The following is a 20,000-nucleotide window of genomic DNA, read 5'->3' as shown; positions in this document are numbered from 1 at the left end:
GGAAAGAGGGAAGGAAGGAAGGAAAGGAGGGGGGATGGATGGATGGAAGGAAGGAAGGAAAGGGGGGAAGGAGGATGGATGGAAAGAGGAAAGGAGGGAGGGAGGATGGATGGATGGAAGAAAAGAAAGGAGGGAGGGAGGATGGATCGATGGAAGGAAGGAAAGGAGGGAGGATGGATGGATGGAAGGAAGGTAGGAGGGTGGTAGGGAGGATGGATGGAGGGAAGGAAGGAAGGAAGGAAAGGAGGGAGGGAGGATGGATGGAAGGAGGGAAGGAAGGAAAACAGGGAGGGAGGATGGAAGGAGGGAGAAAGGAAGGAAAGGAGGGAGGATGGATGGAAGGAAGGAAGGTGGGAACGGGGATGGATGGATGGAGGGAGGAAGGAGGGAAAGAGGGGAAGAGGGATGGATGGATGGAAGGAGAAAGGAAATAAAGAAAGGAGGTAGGATGGATAGAAGGAGGGAGAAAGGAAAGGAAGGAGGGAAGGAAAGGAGGGAGGGAGGGAGGATGGATGGAAGGAAGGAGCGAAGGAAAGATAGAAGGAGGGAGAAGGGAAATGAGGAAGGAAGAAGTGATAGAAGAGGGGAAAATAAAATATGTAATTGAGAGGAAAGGGAAGAAGGAAGGAGGGAGGGAAGAAGGGAGGAAAAGGAAGAAAAAGTAAAGATAAGAGAGAGGGAGATCAACCATGTGAGAGCTAGGAATCTCTCTCACTCTCTCTCTCTCTCTCTCTCTCTCTCTCTCAGAAAGCTCTCACACACTCCTAACTTTCATTATTGCATTTGACTTTCTCCTCATATTGTTTCTCTCTCTCTCTCTCTCTCTCTCTCTCTCTCTCTCTCTCTCTCTCTCTCTCTCTCTCTCTCTCTATAAATCTATCTATTCATCCGTCGCACTATCTATCTGTCTATCTATCTCTTCCTCCCTTCACTCCCCACTCTCACTACCCGTTCCTTCTCCCTCTTCCCCACCCCCTCCCCTCCCCTCCTCCCCCTCATCTTCTCCCCTCGCATTTAGTACTGCCTTATGCCCTTCCTCCCCATTCATACTCCCTTCCCTATTCCCCTATTTCCTCCCCATCTCCCCCACTTTTTCTTCTCCCCTTCTTTCCATCCCCTTTCTCTCCTCCTCTCTTCTCCCACTCCCTTCATCCCCTTTTTTTTATCTACACTCTTCCTCTCTTCTCCATTTCCTCCTCTCCCCTCTCCCCTTGTGTCTCCGTCTCTCTCCTCCCCCCAATCCCCTCCCCTCCCTTCCCCCTCTTCCCTCTCCGTTTCCCCCTACATCTTCTCTCCTCCCCACCTCACTCTCCCCTCTTTCCCCTTCTCCCGTCCCCACTTCCTTCTGCGTCTATCCTTTTCCTCCCCTCCCCTCCCCTCCCTTTCTCCCCCTTCCACATCTGCCATCTTTCCTTCCTCCCCCTCCCCTCCCCTCCTCTCCCCATCATTTCCTCTCTCCTCCCCACACTTCCCTGTCCTTTTTCTACTTCCCACCCTCCCCTCCCCTCCCCACTTCCTTCTACATATACCAACTTCCATCCCCTCCCCTCCCCTCCCCTCCCCACTTCCTTCTACATCTCCCCTCCCCCTCCACTCTCACTTCCCTCTCCAGTTCCTTCTACATATACCTTCTTCCATCCCCTCCTCTCCCCTCCCCTCCTCTCCCCTCCCCTCCTCTCCCCTCCCCACTTCCTTCTACGTCTCCCTTCCCCCTCTCCCTCCTTTCTCCCTTCCTTCTCCAGTTGCTTCTACATATACCAACTTCCATTCCCTCCCCTCCCCTCCCCTCCCCTCTCCCCACTCAGTATGCCAGGGAGGTCGGCTGTAACACCATGATATACAGGAGTGGCCGAGGGGAGGGAGGGGAGGGGAGGCGAAGGGAGGAGAGGAGGGGAGAAGGGAAAAGAAGGGAGAGGAGGAAACGATAAGGGAGAGGAGAGGAGGGGAGCAAAGGAGAGGAGAAGGAAGGGGAGAAGAGGAGAGGGGAGACAAAATGAAGGGAAATGGATGGGAGAGGAGCCAAGGAGGGGAGAATGAAGGGGAGGAGAGGTGGTCATGGAGAGAGGGGAGGGGAGAGGAGGGGGAGCCAGACTGTAAGAGAGATGAATGGGGAGGGAGAGGAGGGAGGAAGAGGGGAGGGACTGTGAGAGGAGGAGGAGGAGGGGAAGAAGGAAGGAGTGGGGGGAAGAGGAGGAGGAGGAGGGGAAGAAGGAAGGAGTGGGAGGAAGAAGAGGAGGAGGAGGGGAAGAAGGAAGGAGTGGGAGGAAGAAGAGGAGGAGGAGGGGAAGAAGGAAGGAGTGGGAGGAAGAAGAGGAGGAGGAGGGGAAGAAGGAAGGAGTGGGAGGAAGAGGAGGAGGAGAGGAAGAAGGAAGGAGTGGGAGGAACAAGATAGAAGGTTAGAGGAGGAGGAGGAGGAGGAAGAAGAAGAGGAGGAGAGTAATGAAGGAAGTTGAGGAGGAGAGTAAGGAAGGAAATGAGAGGAAGTAAGGAGGAGGAGGAAGGACAGGAGAGGGAGGAGGAGAGTATGGAAGGAAAGAGGAGGAGAGAGTAAATGGAGAGAGAGAGAGAGGAGGTGTGAGAGGAAATATTGGAGAGAGAGAGAGAGAGAGAGAGAGGAGGGGGGAGGGAAGAAGAGGTGTGAGAGGAAATATTAAAGAGAGAGAGAGAGGAGGGAAGAAGAGGTGTGAGAGGAAATATTAAAGAGAGAGAGAGAGGGAGGAGGGGAAGGCAAGAAGAGGTGTGAGAGGAAATATTAGAGAGAGAGAGAGGAGGGGAAGGCAAGAAGAGGTGTGAGAGGAAATATTAGAGAGAGAGAGAGAGGAGGGGAAGGGAAGAAGAGGTGTGAGAGGAAATATTAGAGAGAGAGAGAGAGAGAACGTAAATTGAGTGGGAGTGAGAGGGAGTGGGGAGGAGGAGTGGGAGTTATTGATTGGGGGTGAGTGGGTTATTGAGAGAGAGAGAGGGGGGGAGGGAGAGAGAGAGAGAGAGAGAGAGAAGATGGAATTAGAAGAGGATGATGGAGGGAAATTGATAGAAGAGAGGCAATCAGAGAGGAGGGAGAGGGAGGAGAGAAGGGAAAGGAAGAGGAGTAAGAAGAGAAGAAGGAATAGTTGGAGAGGAAGAAGGAGGAGGAGGAGGAGGAGAAGAGGGGGAGGAGGAGGAAGAGGAGTAAGAAGAGGAGAGAAGAAGGAGGAGGAGGAGGAGAAGAAGAGAGTTGATATAAAAAGAGGAATAAAAGAGAGAAGAGGAAGAGGAGTCGAAGGAAAAGAACAGTAAAAAAGAGGAAGAAAGGAGAGAAGAAGAGAGGAGGAGGAAAGGGAGAAGAAGGGAGAGAAGGAAGGAAGAAGAAAAAGGAGGAGGAGCAAGAAAGGGAGAGAAGGAAGGGAAGAGGGAGAAAGGGAAGGAAGGAAGAAGAAAAAGGAGGAGGAGGAGGAGAGGAAGGAGGAGGAAGAGGGGAAGAAGAAGGAGGTAGAAGAGAAGAAGAAGGAGGAGGAGGAAGGAAGAGGAAGAAGGGGAGGGTGAAATGATGATGAGGAGGAGGAAGAAGAAGAGGAGGAGGAGGAGGAAGGAAGAGATGTGATAATAGACCAATGATCACTTTTAATGGGAAAGAGAGAGAGAGAGAGAGAGAGAGAAAGAGAGAGAAAATAATGGTAAGGATGGCAAATGTAGACATGCAAGGAAGATTTGAGAGAGAGAGAGAGAGAGAGAGAGAGATGTAGATAGACTGATAAATAGATGGATTGAATAAAACACACACACACACACACACACACACACACACACACACACACATACACACACACACACACACACACACACACACACACACACACACACACACACACACACACACACAGGGAGAGAGAGAGAGCGGGGTGAAGGAGGGGAGAGAGGCGAACAAAGGAGGGGAGTCAGATTGATGGGAAAATTAGGAAGAGGGGAGACGAGGGGAGGAGGAGGGGAGAGAGAAAGAGGATGGGGTGAGAAGAGGGGAGAAGAGAAGGAAGGATATATGGGGAGAGGGAAGAAAGGGGATGGGGGAAGAGAGAGAGAGAGGGGAGAAAGAAAGAGGATGGGGTGAGAAGAGGGGAGAAGAGAAGGGAGGATATATGGGGAGAGGGGAGAAAAGGGATGGGGGAAGAGAGAGGGGAGAAAGAAAGAGGATGGGGTGAGAAGGGGGGAGAGAAGAGAAGCTATGAGGAGAGGGGAGAAGTAGGATGAGGTAAGGAGAGAGAAGTGAGAGAGAGAGAGAGAGAGAGAATGGGATGAGGAGAGGGGAGAGAAGAAAAGGGAGGATATATGGGAAGAACGGTGAGAGGAAGAAGATTAGGCGAGGGGAGGAAAGAGAGGGGGAGATGGGGAGGGAAGAGGGGAATGGAGGAGAGAAGAGGGGAGGTGGAGAGAAGGAAGGTGGCTGGGGAAGAAGTTGGGGAGAGGAGGGTGTGAGGGTGGGGAGAAAGAGAGGGAAATAGGGAAAGATGAAAGATATTTTAAAAATCCAGAATTAGAATTTATTGTGTTATTATTGTTGCTACTACTGCTACTACTGCTGCTGCTGCTTTATTTCTGCCACTACTACTACTACTACTACTACTACTACTATTACTGCTACTACTACTGCTATTACTACTACTACTACTACTACTACTGCTGCTGCTACTACTTCTACTACTGCTACTACTACTACTACTACTACTACTACGACCGCCAGGGGGCCACCTCCTTGCCACAGCTTAGAAAGAGCTCCTGTTTTCCTTCAATTTTTTGCCAGATATAAGTGATCTGCGATTTTATGGACTATCACTCCTTAACTGTGAAGTGTTCGGGAACATGCTGATAAAGAGACGTAAGTGATAACTCTGTGATTATGCATTTTATGACTGTGTTCTTGATCGGGTCTAAGCCAGGGACCCTGTGACAGAAAATGGTGGGCAATTTCACCAGAAATTTGCTTTTCTCCAGTTGATCAGTGTTTTATTATTGACTGCATGATATTAAAAAGACCGAGTGTTGTGTTGATGTGTATAGCTTACTGTATCTTGATGGATGGGGACATTATTGTCGCTGATGTGATAACAGTCCATATAATTGTGATGATTAACTCTGTCCAAGAGTTGCCAGTAAGCACAAATTATGGCGGTAAATGACTATGTTGTGAACAGCCTATTGTGTTTCCTTAGTTCAGGAAGGAATGACTATCCTTATGAGACCCTTTTTGACATTATTAACTCCTTCTATTGTTATGAAGAAGTTAAGAAGGGGAAGGAATTATTATGTGGAATTTTGGGTGAAGATGTGAGCTGGAGACGAGACCCTGACAAAAAGCGAAAAGAAGTGAAAGATCTCATTGAGCTGTATGAGCGAGTGAAGCAAGCTAAGAAGCCTGTAAACTTTGTGACGGACTCGCACAAAAGGATTACGCCTATCGGACTGGAAAAGCTTGGTCCTCTTCTAGTTGGTCTTACTGAAGATACAACCAGTATTAAAGAAATGCTTCCAAAGATACTTGATATGAAAACAGAGGTGATAAATACTGCTGATACTCTACGCCAACTGAAAGCTGATGTTATTGACTTAAAAACAAAATTTATGAGTGCTGTTTTGGGTTTGGATGAAGCAGTTCGAGACGTCACAACAGGTGAGGAGTTAATACTGTTGAAGACCTGACTTCCCTTCACGTTTGCCCAACTGTTCAACCAGTTGCACCAACTTCCCGCAGCTAGATGCCACGAGAGGAAATACCAGTATGCCAAAAGAAGTTATGCATCAAAAGTGGCGTCAACTCCAGGTGTCAGTGAGAGTGGTCGTGCGAATGAAGCACACGGACGGAGAAGAAGGGTGCAGGGATGCTGAGTCAAGAATGATGAGGAATGGAGATGAACGACGTGAGAGAATGTTCGGCCAACAGGTATCTTCAGGACGTGGTCGTGGTGGTGAGATGGCTGGTGGTGGCGATGACGGTGTTGCTGTGTCTGCGGCTGCTACTGCATTCAGTGAGGAGGGGCGAGTTGAGGGTGCGGCTAAAAGTGGTGGGAATGAGCCAGTGGGTGTGGGCAAGGTTATAGAGGGACGCAGCACACCACCGCATGGATTGACAGCTAAGGATACAGGTGCTATCCCTAAGGATGGCTTTGCCTCGTCCCGCTGCCAGTAGGAACTCCAGGGCCCCTCCTGACACTCACCTCGGAGAATGAAGGGTGGACACTTGTCAATCGGAGGAGAGTAAGAAAGGACAGTCATAAGGTAACTACGAGAGTGACAGGCGTGTTTAGGACTGGTAGCTCTGCAGTTAAAGCAGCCACAAGATTAATTGATATTTTTATAGGAAGAGTAGATAATAACGTGTCCTGTGATGATTTGAAGAATTTTATTTTTGATGTTTTTGGGGTGCAAGTTGTATCGGTGTCTAAATTAGTGATTAGAACTGGTGAGCATCAAGCTTTTAAGGTGACACTAAAACTTTCTGAGAGGGAGAGACTGTTTAACCCAGAACTTTGGCCTGAGGACATTATTGTAGATAAGTTTTTTGACAGATCCAAGAGACAGGTACAGTAAATATAGTTCTTAGCTGTTTTTTTTTTTTTTTTTTTTTATAAATATCTTTCTTTTTATTATCGGTAAATACAATTAAGAAAATTTTTTATTTTATTCCCTTTTTAGACTTTCTTTTTCCATTTTATTATGGCTTCTGGTTTTATAAAATTTTGTACGTATAACTGCTGTTCTCTGAGGAAAAATATTGATCCAGTTAGAAAGTTAACATCATCAGGTTATGATTTTATATTTTTACAAGAAACTTTTATAACTAACGATAAACTTGGTATTTTAGATTTTGTTGATGAAGACTATGACTGTGTTGGTGTGGGTGCCACATTCTCCGATAAGACCTTAACCAGCACGGGGGGCAGGCCAGAAGGAGGTATGGCCATCCTATGGAAAAAAGATGTACATTTAAAAATTAATGAAATAATATTAGAGAAGAATTTTATGGTTTTTAGTGTTAATATTTTTGGTTTTACTATTGTTTTTATTAATGTTTACTTGAAGAGTGATGTATGGGAAGTTACAACTTTAAATAACTTCTCTTGAATCACTCTCCAGGCTGGATCATTTCCTGATGCTTTGAATTATGACTGTGTGTTTTTAATTGGTGATTTTAATATTATGACCCTTTTTATGGAAGAGCTTGGAGAAATCTTTCTGATTTTATGAACAGAAATTCCTTACGATGCTTTGATGTAGACAACCTTGACAGTAATTCTTACACGTTCATAGGCTACGGCAACTCTGTGTCTAAATGGCTAGATCATGTTTTGGGCAATGAGCATAACTGTATAAAGATAGAGAATATGGGCATACGGCAAAGCATTATTGGCTCTGATCATTTACCACTGGAAGCCACAGTTAGTTTGACCGGAGGTTTGTCGGCAATTCATTCTCACATATACTCCAGTAATAAAACACAGTTATCTATTAAATGGGATACACTTAAATCTCACGAAATTTGTGACATTAGTCAGTCAGTTGATGCCTATCTACATGATTATTACTCTCTACCCATACATGACTGCTGTAGAACAGGTTGCCGTGACCCAGGGCATCTTAAATTGATTGATGAACTGTATGAAATCATCACGAATAGCATCCAGATCTCTAGCCAAAAATATATGAGACGATGTATTAAGAAAAACAAATTTAATGTAATCCCAGGGTGGAATCGTTGTGTCAAGGACAAACACAGTGTTGCCAGAATAAAATATCTTGACTGGGTAAGGCATGGCAGATTAAGAGGTACAACTCTACATGAAGAGATGCTAAGTTCCAGAAAAGAGTTTAAGCGAGTCCTCAATGAATGTAAAAAGAATGAACACAGTGAAATCTGCCGGTCTATTGTGGACAGATTCTATAACAAAAATAAAATTCACTTTTGGAGTGAAGTTAAGAAAAAGAAATGTATTAACAAACTCTCAAATGTTATCGATGGTCACAATGGTGATGTGGAAATAAATCAAGCATTTTATGAGAAATTCTTACGTAATCATCCTCCTCGTGTTCCGGATGTGGAGGTGGTCATTTGTCATAAGAAAAACCTGGCCTCACGATAGAAAGATGTGTTTGACGATCTCCAGCATAACTTTAAGAAAGCTAATATGCCGCCTCAACTCTGGACAAGGTCATGACCAGGTTAATTCACTATTTTTAAGGAAAGTCTCAAAGTATTTTTTGTTATCTTGACCGTTTTTATAACACGTGCTTTGTTCATTATTACCTCCCTGGGAATTTACTGAAGGGTACCATCACCCCTGTATTAAAAGGTACTAAAAAGAATGTAACAGATTTATCTAGCTATCGATCAGTAATGCAGTCATCATGCCTTTTTAAAGATTTTTGAATTATTTATTTCTGATATCTGAGAAGCTCATTTTAAATTGTAGGCAGTTTGGTTTAAAATCTGGCTCATCAACCACTGATGCTTGCTTTATTTGAAAAGAAGTTATGAAGCAATACTCTAGGTGCAAGAGATCAGGCCTAGCCACATTCATTGATTTAAGTAAAGCTTCTGATAGGGCATGCCACTTTATTTTAGGTAAGAAGTTGCTAAGATGTTCTCTGCCAGTTGACATAGTACTAACGATTCTGTATTACCTAAGAAACCAGCAAGCTAATATTAGATGGCAAGATTCTTTTAGGAATTACTGTTTTATAGAGAAAGGTGTGAGACAAGGAGGAGTTTTGTCACCTTTCTTATTTAATTTTTATATAGACAGCATTATTAATGAGATAACAGACACTGATGTTGGATGCTGCTATGGAGAACTCAGATGCAATATATTAGCTTATGCAGATGACTTAGTACTACTGGCAGAGACACCTGCAGAAATGGACACTTTATATAGTAAACTTTGTGCCTGTATAGATGAACACTTGCTTACGGTTATTCAGGACAAAATCTAAGTGTGTTATTTTTAGTACAAAGTGGATGAGACAACAGAGAGCATTGAGCTGAGCAAGGTGATACACTGCAGGTAGTAAAGGTTTTTAATTATCTTGGGCATAATGTCTGTTTTAATTTTAAAGACAATGACGATATTATTTTTAGACTTAATAATTTTTATGCATTTAATAGTATTTTTAGGGATTTTAAAGCCGTTGACAGGGACACATTTTTATTTCTTTTTAAATCTTATTGTTTACCAGACTACGGACTTCCATTATGGAACCATGATTCTTCTTTTAACTCAAAAAATTTTAAAGATTTTGAGATGCTTTGGCAGCAAAGCATTAAAGCGTATATGTGAAGTACCGATGACTGCCAGCAGTCACATCACGGCAGCTGGGTGTAATCAACTGCTGCTCAGGCATCACACTGCACTAGTCCAAGCCAGGTACTGTAAGAGAGTGTTCAGGTTGCTAAACCCTATCTTTAGCATTAATAGCCCACTTATCAAGGAGGGATTTTTTATGCAATACCTTTTCAAATACTTCAGAGATGTATATAATGTTAATATTTTTCATGAAGAGCTGGATATTCTGACATCTCGATTGACTGGATACAAAGGCACGAGGACAGACGCAAGCCTTGTATGTTTTATGGCTGTTAGCTTAATTCTAGCATGACTTTTATCCCATATTTTATATGTGTGTGTGTGTGTGTGTACATGTATGTGTATATGAATGTGTGTGTATATGTATGCATATGTGTGTGTGTGTGTGTGTATACTGTATATGTATAGTTGTTTTATATAATTTCTTTTAGTTTCACTTTTAGTATTGCTTATAATTTAGATTTTTTAGTTTTGGTAACTCTTATGTACAGTCATATGTGGCCTTTCATTATTATTCTATTGGATTTTAACTTTTTTTTTCATATTTCTTAGTACATGTTTATATAATTCTTTATTTAGTTCTGTAGATTTTCTGTTTTTATAATTGGCAGATATTTATAATGATTTTTTTTATCTTTATATTTTTTGTCTTAGCATTATGGGTTACTGATTTGTATTCCTTCCTGTGTTTTAAAGCTTAATTTGTAATCTTTTTATATCATTAATTATAGTTTTTATTGCCCTAAGAGAGCAGCAGTGATTTGTTATTTTTATGTACAGAGTGTGCATGTGAGTGTACTGTATATGTATAGGTATTTATACGTATATATGTGAGTATATTGTGTACACTATATAACTATTTCAGTGATTACCAAATTCCATCTTTCGGAAGGATATGTTATTGTTAAGTATGTTCTCTACTGTACACAGGCCTCTGGAATTTCTGGGTTATGTAATATTATGTAATCTGTATATGTACTGTATACTGTATTACGAAATAAAGAAATGATGATGATGATGACTACTGCTATTACTACTACTACTGCTGCTGCTACTACTACTACTACTACTACTACTGCTATTACTACTGCTACTACTACTACTACTACTGCTACTACTACTACTGCTATTACAACTTTTACTACTACTACTACTACTGCTGCTGCTGTTACTACTACTACTACTACCACCACCACCACCACCAATACCACAATTATTATTATTATTATTATTATTATTATCATCATCATCATCATCATCATCATCATCATCATCATTATTAAGATGGAAAAACAATACATTTAAAAGTCTAGAGGTCGTAAGCAGAGGGAAAGGTAGATTGAAGCAGACAGTTCCAGAGTTGACCATTTGTGTCCAGAGAGGAAGAGGAGTAATATTTATCTCTTAGAAAACGGGAGAGAAAATGGAGTGTGTGGATAGACGGGTGTTGCATGTCCGCTGGTATGGGGGAGAGATGGAAGAGGAGATGGGAGAGAGAGAGAGAGAGAGAGAAATTGCTGAAAAATTGAGAGGACAGATCCCACTTTTCTCCCCTCCCCCCTCCTCCCTCCCGTTTTTTCTCTCCATCTCCCATTTTTCCTCCTCTCTCTCTCTCTCTCTCTCTCTCTCTCTCTCTCTCTCTCTCTCTCTCTCTCTCTCGTGTGTGTGTGTGTGTGTGTGTGTGTGTGTGTGAGATGTCTGTCTGTCTGTCTGTCTGTCTTCCTTTGTGTATATTCTCCTCCTCCTCTCTAGTTTTCTTCCAATTTCTTCCTCCTCTCCATTTTCACCTCTCTCTCTCTCTCTCTCTCTCTCTCTCTCTCTCTCTCTCTCTCGATAACAAACTGGCAATTTTTCACCCGGCTCCTCCCCTCTCTCTCTCCCTCCCCCTCCCTTCCTCCCCTCCCTCTCCCTACGTCCCTCCCCTCCCTCTCGCAGCCAGCCTTCCCTCCCTCCCTCCCTCCTTCCTCTATATCTCCCTCCCTCCCCTTACTCCCCTTGTCCTCTCTCCCTCCCTTCCTCCCTCTAGCCTTCCCATCACTCTAGCAGCCTTCCCTCCCTTCCTCCCTCCTTCCTCTATATCTCCCTCCCTCCCCTTACTCCCCTTGTCCTCTCTTCCTCCCCTACCTCTCCCTCCTCCCTCACTCTTCTCTCCCTTTTTTTCTTTCTCATTCCGTCTCCCTTCCTCCCTCTTGCTAGTTCCCCATCTCTCCTTCCTTCCTTCCTTCCTTCCCTCCTCCCTTCCTTCCTTCCTTCCTCCCTTCCTTCTTTCCTTCCTTCCTCCCTCCCTTCCTTCCTTCCCTCCTCCCTTCCTTCCTTCCTTCCTTCCTTCCCTCCTCCCTCCCTTCCTTCCTTCCTTCCTTCCTCCCTCCCTCCCTCCCTTCCTTCCTCCCTTCCTTCTTTCCTTCCTTCCTCCCTCCCTTCCTTCCTTCCCTCCTCCCTTCCTTCCTTCCTTCCTTCCCTCCTCCCTTCCTTCCTTCCTTCCCTCCTCCCTCCCTTCCTTCCTTCCTTCCCTCCTCCCTTCCTTCCTTCCTCCCTCCCTCCCTCCCTCCTTTCCTCCTCTTCTCCCTTGCTCTATTTTCCTCTCTCTCACCCAGTCCTCTTTAGTCCTTCCTTTCTCCCTTCTTTCCTTCCTCTCTCTCCTTCCCTCTTTCCCTCCCTCCCTCCCGTCCTTCCTTCTTTCCTTCCTCTCTCTGCCTCTTTCCCTCCCTCCCTCCCGTCCTTCCTTCCTCTTTCTATCCCTCCCTTCCGTCTTTCCTCTCTTCATTCCTTCCTTCCCTCTCCCTCCCTTCCTTCCTTCCTTCTTTCCCTCCCTTCCTTCCTTCTTTCCCTCCCTCCCTCCTTCGTTCCTCCCTCCCCTCCTTCCTTCCTCTTCCCCTCCCTCCCCTCCTTCCTTCCTCTTTCCCTCCCTCCCCTCCTTCCTTCCTTCCTTCCCTCCTCCCTCTTCCTCCATCCCCTTCTTCCCTCCTACCTTCCTTCCTTCCTTCCCCGTTTCGCTCCCTCCCTCCCGTCCTTCCCTCCCTCCCTCCCACCCTCTTTCTCTCCATTTTCCCCGCCGTATTTTCCTCCCCCTCCCACCCTTCCTCCCTCCCTGTTTCCTTTCTCCCCTCCAACCGTCTCTCCCTTCATTGGTGCTGCTGTTAGTGACGTCACGAGACCTATGACGTCATCAATAACTGTGACGTCACCAGAACCATGACGTCATCAGCATTTTTTTTTTGGATTTTTTTATTATCTGTACTTAACCCCTGCATTATAGTGATTTATTTATTTATTTATTATTATTATTATTATTATTATTATTATTATTATTTTTTAGTATTTTTAGAAGCGGCCCGGTCCGTCTGATTCTCACTCATGATTTTCGGATACGAGGTGTCTTTCTCCCGTAGATTTTTGCGGTGCCACACCACACCACACTACACCACACCACACCACACCACACCACACCACATTACACCAACACATCACATCACACCACACCACACCACACCACACCACAAAATCACCTTCCCACACCACACCAAGAGCATGAACCGCAGGGCCCTGAAGCTCCCGCATCCACCACTTATATATTTGTTAGTGCTGCTGCCTCGGACGATTATATTTCTTTTTGGATGTCAGCGCTATTGAAGTCAGCAGCAGTGACGTCAGCAAGCAGCACAGTGACGTCAGCAAGCAGCACTGTGACGTCAGCAAGCAGCACTGTGACGTCAGCAAGCAGCACAGTGACGTCAGCAAGCAGCACTGTGACGTCAGCAAGCAGCACTGTGACGTCAGCAAGCAGCACTGTGACGTCAGCAAGCAGCACAGTGACGTCAGCAAGCAGCACTGTGACGTCAGCAAGCAGCACTGTGACGTCAGCAAGCAGCACTGTGACGTCAGCAAGCAGCACTGTGACGTCAGCAAGCAGCACTGTGACGTCAGCAAGCAGCACCGTGACGTCAGCAAGCAGCACTGTGACGTCAGCAAGCAGCACTGTGACGTCAGCAAGCAGCACCGTGACGTCAGCAAGCAGCAGTCTGACGTCAGTGAGGTGATGAGCGTGTGGTGGTGGTGGTGTGGTGGTGTGTGTGTGTGTGTGTGTGTGTGTGATGGTAGTGGTCGTGGCGGTGGTAGTGGTGGTGGTGGTGTGTGTGTGTGTGTGTGTGTGTGTGTGTGTGTGTGTGTGTGTGTGCGTATTGACAGGTAATTACCCAGCTGTGTGCACCAATCAACCCGGCCACCACACACTTTATTGCACACTTTCACACTACACACACTTCATTGGCCACTTTCACACTACACACTGTATTCCACACTACACACACTTCATTGCACACTTTCACACAACTCACACTTTCATTCACACCACACACTTTCACACAACACTCTTTCACACTAACACATTATAGCACACTCACAACACACTATTGCACACACACTCACACTACACACTTTCCTTCACAATACACACTTCACACTACACACTTTCTTGCACACTCACACTACACACACAACTCACTCTCTTTCACACTACACCCTTTCACTCTACACACTTTATTCCACACTACACACTTTCTTACACACTCACACTACACACTTTCTTACACACTCACACTACACACTTTCTTACACACTCACACTACACACTTTCTTGCACACTCACACTACACACTTTCTTACACACTCACACTACACACTTTCTTGCACACTCACACTACACACTTTCTTACACACTCACACTACACACTTTCTTACACACTCACACTACACACTTTCTTACACACTCACACTACACACTCATACTTCATTACACCTTCGCCGTGTCAGGAAAAATTACTCTTTTTATTTTGCTTGTCGTTTTCTTTTTATATTTTCGTCTTAGTTCTGCTTGATTCTCTCTCTCTCTCTCTCTCTCTCTCTCTCTCTCTCTCCCCCTCCATTCATCTTCACTATCTCCCTCTCTCTCTCCCCTTTATCCACTCTGCATCTAATTCTCTCTCTCTCTCTCTCTCTCTCTCTCTCTCTCTCTCTCTCTCTCTCTCTCTCTCTCTCTCTCTCTCTCTCCATTCATCTTCACTATCTCCCTCTCTCTCTCCCCTTTATCCACTCTGCATCTAATTCTCTCTCTCTCTCTCTCTCTCTCTCTTTAATATTCCTTTTTTCACCATCATCTCTTCATCACTTTCCACTTCTTCCATTTTCGTTTCATTCATTTTTCTCGTCCTCCTCTTCCTCCTCCTCTTCCTCTTCCTCCTCCTCTTCCTCTTCCTCCTCCTCTTCCTCTTCCTCCTCCTCTTCTTCTTCCTCTTCCTCCTCCTCCTCCTCCTCCTTCTCCTTTACTGTTTTTTCTCCTCTGAATTGTCACTTGTTTTTGTTGCGTATCCCCGAACTCTCAGGCCGAGCAGACCCGTCAATCGCAGGCTATCGACCACCCCTGCAGGTCCGCCTTATGCAAAGGAACCGATATTTTCTTGTTGCAGACAGCGCCTTGCAACAGCGCGTCTTGGGAAAGTGTGGAAATTTTGTTCCCGGATGGACACCACATTTGCGTCTCCACCGTCATAACAGGGGCACCATAGTAAGCTCCACATCACCCTGTCGTTTGGTTATATGGTTACCACCCAGCGTCGTAAATGGTTGCTCCACCGACATAAAAGGGGCACCACAGTAGGCTCCACATCACCCTGCTATTTGGTTATATGGTTACCACCCAGCGTCGTAAATGGTTTCCTGGGCGACAGAAAACCATTAGGCTTGTCATTCAGTGTAGAGTCACCTGAAGTGGATAGAGGAGTAATAAAGAGTGATGGGAAGGAAAGGGAGAAGCAGGATGAGAGGAAGGCAGACACAGGAAAGGAAATACAAAGGTGAAGGAAAAAGTAGGCAGCACTACATCAAGTGAGTGGATGGTGGTCGCCTCCACTTCCCACCATTTGTTTTTGTAAATAAGAGTTATTTTATTTTCATCTCACACACACACACACGCACACACACACACACACACACACACACACACACACACACACACACACACACACACACACACACACACACAGATTATGGAACGTGTGTATGTTGATTTTACACTCTCTCTCTCTCTCTCTCTCTCTCTCTCTCTCTCTCTCTCTCTCTCTCTCTCTCTCTCTCTCTCTCCACTAACTTTCAAATTAATCCAACCTTGACCCGAAGTTATGTAGGTAAGTAGGTAGGTAGGTAAATAGGAAAGTAGGTAGGCAGGTAGGTAGGTTGGTAAGTAGGTAGGTAGGTAGGTAAATAGGAAAGTAGTTAGGTAGGTAAGTAGGTAGGCAGGTATCGGTAGGTAGTTTGGTAGGTAGGTAGGTAGATTGGTAAGTAAGTAAGTAGGTAGGTAGTTGTATAGTGAACTTAGTAGAAAGGTAGGTAGGAAGGGAAGTTGATGTGTAGAGAGGTAGGTAGGTAGGTAGGTAGGGAAGTTGGTAGGTAGGTCTGTAAGTAGGTAAGGAAGTTAGTATGTAGGTAAACTTTGGTGATACTGTAGATAAGGGAGGGGAGGGGAGGGGAGGAATGGAGGGAGAGGGAGAGAGGGGAGGGGAGGGGAGGAATGGAGGGAGAGGGAGAGAGGGGAGGGAAGGAAGGCGAAGATTGAGGGAGAGGGGAGGGAAGGAGGAAGAAGTATTGGAGAGGGGAAGGGGAGGGAAGGAGGAAAAGAGGGGAGAGGGGGAAAGGGGAGGAGAGGAGGGGACGGAGGAAGGAAGAAGTCAGAAAGGGGGAGGGGAGGGAAGAAGGAAGAAGAGAGGAGGAGGGGAGGAGGAAGAGAGTTGAGAGAGGAGGAGGGGAGGGGAGGGAAGAAGGAAGAGAGTTGAGAGAGGAGGAGGGGAGGGGAGGGAAGAAGGAAGAGAGTTGAGAGAGGAGGAGGGGAGGAGAGGGAAGGAGGAAGAAGGTAGAGAGAGGAGGAGGGGAGGGGAGGAAAGAGGAAAGACAGTTGAGAGAGGAGGAGGGGAGGGGAGGGAAGAAGGAAGAAAGTTGAGAGAGGAGGAGGGGAGGGGAGGAGGAAGATTGAGAGAGGGAGGGGAGGGAGGGAGAAAAAAGGGAGGAAGGAAATAAGAAGGAACTTGGGACGGAAGGGGGGGGGGAGGATGGTGGAGGAGGCGGAGAGAGGAAGGATGGAAAAGAAGAGGAGAAGGAGGAGGGGGGGAGGAAGGATGGAAAAGAAGAGAAGGAGGAGGGGGAGAGAGGAAGGATGGAAAAGAAGAGGAGAAGGAGGAGGGGGGGGAGGAAGAGGAGGAGAGAGAGAGGAGGGGTGGAGAAGAAGAGAAGGAGAAAAAAGAGAAGGGAAAAGAGGAAGAAAGAGAGGGGAAGTGGAGAGGAGTGTTTACGAGAGTGAGAGAGGCGATAAAAGAGAGAGAGAGAGAGAGAGAGAAATATGGAGAAAGAAAATAAGGGAAGAACAGAGAGAAGAGGAAAAATGGGCAAGAAAATGGGAGAGAGAGAGAGAGAGAGAGAGAGAGAGAGAGAGGACATTAACAGCACTTTCGTAAACTTGGCTGAATGGTAGTGTTGAGGCCTCTGTGTACGTATGTGCGTGTGTGTACGTGGCCTGAGTGAGGGCGTTTGTGTGTGTATGTGGAAGGAGACGTGTGTGTGTATGTGAGAGAAGGCGTGTGTGTGTGTGTGTGTGTGTGTGTGGTAGAAAGTGAGGGAAGAATGTGTACATGTGTGAGCTTATATGTGTATATGTATATGTATGTAAGAAAGTATGTGTGTGTGTGTGTGTGTGTGAAGCTGCCTACATGGTCGTTTGTGTGTTTGTTCTGTGCGTTGAGAGAGAGGGAGAGAATGAAGGGAGAGGGGAAAGGGAAGGAGAGAGAGAGAGAGGCTGGAATGAGATCGAAGGGAAGGAGACAACAAATAAACTGAGAGTAGGGGACTGTGGTATCCATTTTATGAGATTTAACTGGCAGGAAAAAGCAAGAACACTACCCTACCCAACCCTACCCTACCCTACCCTACCCTACCCTACCCAACCCTACCCTACCCTACCCTACCCTACCCTACCCAACCCTACCCTACCCTACCCAACCCTACCCTACCCTACCCTACCCAACCCTACCCTACCCTACCCTACCCTACCCAACCCAACCCTACCCAACCCTACCCTACCCTACCCAACCCTACCCTACCCTACCCTACCCAACCCTACCCTACCCTACCCTACCCTACCCTACCCTACCCTACCCAACCTTACCCTACCCTACCATACCCAACCCTACCCTACCCAACCCTACCCTACCCTACCCTACCCTACCCTACCCAACCCTACCCTACCCAACCCTACCCTACCCTACCCAACCCTACCCTACCCAACCCTACCCTACCCTACCCAACCCAACGCTACCCTACCCAACCCTACCCTACCCTACCCTACCCTACCCTACCCTACCCTACCCAACCCAACCCTACCCTACCCTACCCTACCCTACCCTACCCAACCCTACTCAACCCTACCCAACCCAACCCTACCCTACCCTACCTAACCCTACCCTACCCTACCCTACCTAACCCTACCCTACCCTACCCTACCCTACCCTTCCCTACCCTACCCTACCCTACCCTACTCTACCCTACCCTACCCTACCCTACCCAACCCTACCCTACCCTACCCAACCCTACCCTACCCTACCCTACCCTACCCCTACCCTACCCTACCCTACCCAACCCTACCCTACCCTACCCAACCCTACCCTACCCTACCCTACCCTACCCAACCCTACCCTACCCTACCCAACCCAACCCTACCCTACCCTACCCTACACTACCCTACCCTACCCTACCCTACCCAACCCTACCCTACCCTACCCTTCCCTACCCAACCTTACCCTACCCTACCCTACCCAACCCTACCCAACCCTACCCTACCCAACCCTACCCTACCGTACCCTACCCTACCCTACCCAACCCTACCCTACCCAACCCAACCCTACCCTACCCTACCCAACCCTACCCTACCCTACCCAACCCTACCCCTACCCTACCCTACCCAACCCAACCCTACCCTACCCCAACCAACCCTACCCTACCCATCCCTACCCTACCCTACCCAACCCAACCCTACCCTACCCAACCCAACCCTACCCAACCCACCCCAACCCTACCTTACCCTACCCTACCCAGCCCTACCCTACCCTACCCTACCCTACCCTACCCTACCCAACCCTAACCTAACCTACCCTACCCAACCCTACCCTACCCTACCCTACCCTATCATACCCTACCCTACCCTACCCTACCCAACCCTACCCAACCCAACCCTACCCTACCCTACCCTACCCAACCCAACCCTTCCCAACCCAACCCTACCCTACCCTACCCTACCCAACCCTACCCAACCCTACCCTACCCAACCCATCCCTACCCTACCCTACCCTACCCTACCCAACCCTACCCTACCCTACCCTACCCTACCCTACCCTACCCTACCCTACCCTACCCTACCCTACCCTACCCTACCCAACCCTACTCTACCCTACCCTACCCTACCCTACCCAACCCTACCCTACCCTACCCAACCCTACCCTACCCTACCCTACCCTACCCTACCCTACCCTAGCCTACCCTACCCTACCCAACCCTACCCTACCCCTACCCTACCCAACCCCTGCCTACCCTACCCTACCCAACCCTACCCAGCCTACCCTACCCTACCCAACCCCTACCCTACCCAACCCTACCCTACCCAACCCTACCCTACCCAACCCTACCCTACCCGACCCTACCCAACCCTACCCTACCCAACCCTCCCTACCGGACCCTACCCTACCCTACCTACCCAACCCTACCCTACCCTACCCTACCCTACCCTACCCTACCCTACCCTACCCTACCCAACCCTACCCTACCCAACCCTACCCTACCCAACCCTACCCAACCCTACCCTACCCTACCCTACCCAACCCAACCCTACCCTACCCAACCCAACCCTACCCTACCCAACATAACCCTACCCAACCCAACCCCACCCTACCCAACCCAACCCTACCCAACCCAACCCTACCCTACCCAACCCTACCCAACCCTACCCTACCCTACCCTACCCTACCCTACCCTACCCAACCCTACCCTACCCTACCCTACCCAACCCTACCCTACCCTACCCTACCCAACCCTACCCTACCCTACCCTACCCAACCCTACCCTACCCTACCCAACCCTACCCTACCCTACCCAACCCTACCCTACCCTACCCAACCCTACCCTACCCTACCCAACCCAACCCAGCCCTACCCATCCCAACCCTACCCTACCCTACCCATCCCAACCCTACCCAACCCTACCCTACCCAACCCTACCCTACCCAACCCTACCCTACCCTACCCTACCCTACCCAACCCTACCCTACCCAACCCTACCCTACCCAACCCTACCCTACCCTACCCAACCCTACCCTACCCTACCCTACCCTACCCTACCCTACCCTACCCAACCCTACCCTACCCTACCCTACCCTACCCTACCCAACCCTACCCTACCCTACCCTACCCAACCCTACCCTACCCAACCCTACCCTACCCTACCCTACCCAACCCTACCCTACCCTACCCTACCCAACCCAACCCTACCCTACCCTACCCAACCCTACCCTACCCTACCCTACCCTACCCTACCCAACCCTACCCTACCCAACCCTACCCTACCCAACCCAACCCTACCCAA

General features: G+C 47.6%; 2 protein-coding genes across 2 annotated transcripts in view; both read left to right on the top strand.

Moving 5' to 3' along the window:
• The window catches only part of LOC145395872 (uncharacterized), a 73,254-nt gene extending 63,952 nt beyond the window's left edge, over positions 1–9,302 (top strand). The window contains exons 9-12 of the mRNA XM_080269396.1: positions 5,723–6,113; positions 6,833–6,922; positions 7,279–7,422; positions 9,202–9,302. Of these exons, the coding sequence (XP_080125522.1) occupies positions 5,723–6,113; positions 6,833–6,922; positions 7,279–7,422; positions 9,202–9,302 (726 nt within the window). The remainder of the gene's footprint in view (positions 1–5,722; positions 6,114–6,832; positions 6,923–7,278; positions 7,423–9,201) is intronic.
• Positions 9,303–12,857: 3,555 nt separating this feature from the next.
• LOC145395871 (uncharacterized) overlaps positions 12,858–20,000 on the top strand; it is a 197,275-nt gene continuing 190,132 nt past the window's right edge. Inside the window, exons 1-2 of the mRNA XM_080269395.1 lie at positions 12,858–12,904; positions 12,951–13,357. Of these exons, the coding sequence (XP_080125521.1) occupies positions 12,858–12,904; positions 12,951–13,357 (454 nt within the window). The remainder of the gene's footprint in view (positions 12,905–12,950; positions 13,358–20,000) is intronic.

Source organism: Coenobita brevimanus, chromosome 33 (assembly GCF_032717465.1).
Source record: "Coenobita brevimanus isolate Jiangsu-jjx chromosome 33, ASM3271746v2, whole genome shotgun sequence".
Classification (NCBI taxonomy): Eukaryota; Metazoa; Arthropoda; class Malacostraca; order Decapoda; family Coenobitidae; genus Coenobita; species Coenobita brevimanus.
This window is presented reverse-complemented; position numbering and strand designations above follow the sequence as displayed.